This window comes from Arachis hypogaea, chromosome 19 (genome assembly GCF_003086295.3).
Source record: "Arachis hypogaea cultivar Tifrunner chromosome 19, arahy.Tifrunner.gnm2.J5K5, whole genome shotgun sequence".
NCBI classification, from domain to species: Eukaryota; Viridiplantae; Streptophyta; class Magnoliopsida; order Fabales; family Fabaceae; genus Arachis; species Arachis hypogaea.
In genome coordinates, this window is record NC_092054.1 from 11,819,018 (window position 1) to 11,821,216 (window position 2,199).

A 2,199-nucleotide genomic window follows, 5' to 3' on the forward strand; every position below is an offset into this window, starting at 1 on the left:
ACCAAATTCTTTGGTCTTGTAACAAAGATTTCAATTGGGCTTATATCACAATTTCTGACCCAAATAACATAACTATGATTTTAGCCACCATAATCACAACAATTTAATACCAAGGCTGAAAAAAAATATTCCAATGGGCTTGCTATATTTCGGCCTAATAGCAAACTCTGCATAACAAAATTATTAATTAGTAAATATTACATGAAGATCAAATTAATAATTTTTATAATTAATTGTATTAATAATGTTTGGTCATCACAAATTTAAATTGGAGTTTTCTAAACTCATCAAGTTTGGATGTATGTAAAAAGGGTTTTAAAGATGGGTACATGCCTCTAATCGGGTTGGACGGGTGTTTCCTCAAAGGTTACTATGGTGGACAGCTGTTATCTGCGGTGGGACAAGATGCCAACAACCACTTTTTGGTCATTGCGTATGCTATGGTTTCGAACGAATGTAAAGACACCTGGGGCTGGTTTTTGTCAATACTGAAGCAGGATCTAGAGGATTGCACTGAGTTGGGACTGAATTTTATCTCCGATCAACAAAAGGTCAACTCTAAACCCTGCTAAGTTAACTTGTTTGATGTCATTTACTGTAACTTGTTTTTGGGTCCATATCAATTTAATCAGCTACTTGTATTGAAGACTTATGTATGATGTACTCTATTTTATTATACTCTGCGATGTTAGTATTTGGGTTAGTTAACTATTTGATTTATTTTGTGTCATAGACTTCTACTACTGTGCTATGAATTTGATCATAATTATATATAAGTGTGTACTCTGCTTTGGCTGGTTAATATGTTCCATTGAAATAAAACTTTTTTTATTTTACAGCAAGCTATATTATATCAGATTGTTAGTTGATGAATTAATTCTTATATTAGCTAAGATTCTGTTTCATTCATCATCAATGAGATTAAATATGTTGTATTGAAGCTCCCTGATTAGATCTTGTATTTAACAAATTTGATTTTCTAGTAAAAATTAGTTGATTATTTTGGAATATATATATATATATACAAAATTATTGCCAACAGTTACTTTAATTTGAGTTTTAGCATTCTAAGTGTGGATCATTGCAACAATGGTGTCTCGTATTATTATAAGATGCAACCATTTGTTAATTATAATTTTCTAATGATATCATGTCCTTGGACTGATACAGGGGTTGGCATTGGCCTTGAAAGAGATATTTACGAGAGCTCATCACAAGAATTGTGTACTACATATTTGGAAGAACTTCATCAAGCACTTCAAAGATGAAGAGACTAAGCAGCTGGTTTGGGAATGTGCCAGGTGCACCACACACACTGAATTAGGTGCTGCGATGGAGAAGTTAAAGCGAGTAAGTATACCAGCATGGGAGTATATGCAAAAATTTGAGCTAGCTGTATGGTGTAAAGCGTACTTTAGTCATGGGTCGAAAGTGGACAACATAACTAATAATATGTGCGAAGTATGGAATGCAAAGATTGTGGAGCATAGGGAAAAGCCTATTCTAACGATGTGTGAAGGGTTGTGGTGCTACATAATGAGAAAGATGGCAATGCACAAGAAGAAGTTGGAGGCTCACGTTGGACCGCTTGCACTAGTACAACATAAGAAGTTGGATCAATTTATCAAGCCTAAGAGTCATAAATGGAAAGCTATATGGGCTGGTGATTCAGAAAGAGTCCTCTTTGAGGTTCATTCCCAAAACCATAAAGTGGGTGTTAATCTTCACAAGAGGACATGCACCTGCAATGTCTAGCAGTTGACTGGTAATTCTGGTTATATAGTTATTGGATCCATATTAAGGCTTGTTTGAAAAAATTATTTAGTTGTTATTATTTTTGGTTTATCACTGTCTGTCCATTGTCTTTTTCTAATTCTGCATCGCTTGGCTATTGTCCATAGGAATGCCTTGTAGACATGCAGTTGCAGCACTAGCTAAAATGGGTCTTAAGGCTGAGGATTTTGTACATAAGTGGCTAACTATGGAAGCCATCAGAGCAACCTATTCACATTGCATTAAATCAGTCAACAGTGATGAGTACTGGACACTACCAATGCACCAAGGCCACTGCCTCCCACTATCAAGAGAGCTGCTCATAGACCTAAGTTGAAGAGAAGAGCTAATCCAGTTGAGAGAGAGATGAGCACCACCAAGACAAAGAAGACATTTGTTGTTACTTGCTCTAAGTGTGGCAAAAAA

General features: G+C 35.5%; 1 protein-coding gene across 1 annotated transcript; it reads left to right on the top strand.

Moving 5' to 3' along the window:
• Nucleotides 1-329: 329 nt before the first annotated feature.
• Nucleotides 330-1,755, top strand: LOC140182136 (uncharacterized). The gene is made up of 2 exons (XM_072228257.1): nucleotides 330-551; nucleotides 1,171-1,755. Exons 1-2 carry the CDS (start codon nucleotides 330-332, stop codon nucleotides 1,753-1,755), a joined length of 807 nt encoding a protein of 268 aa, XP_072084358.1.
• Nucleotides 1,756-2,199: the final 444 nt, after the last annotated feature.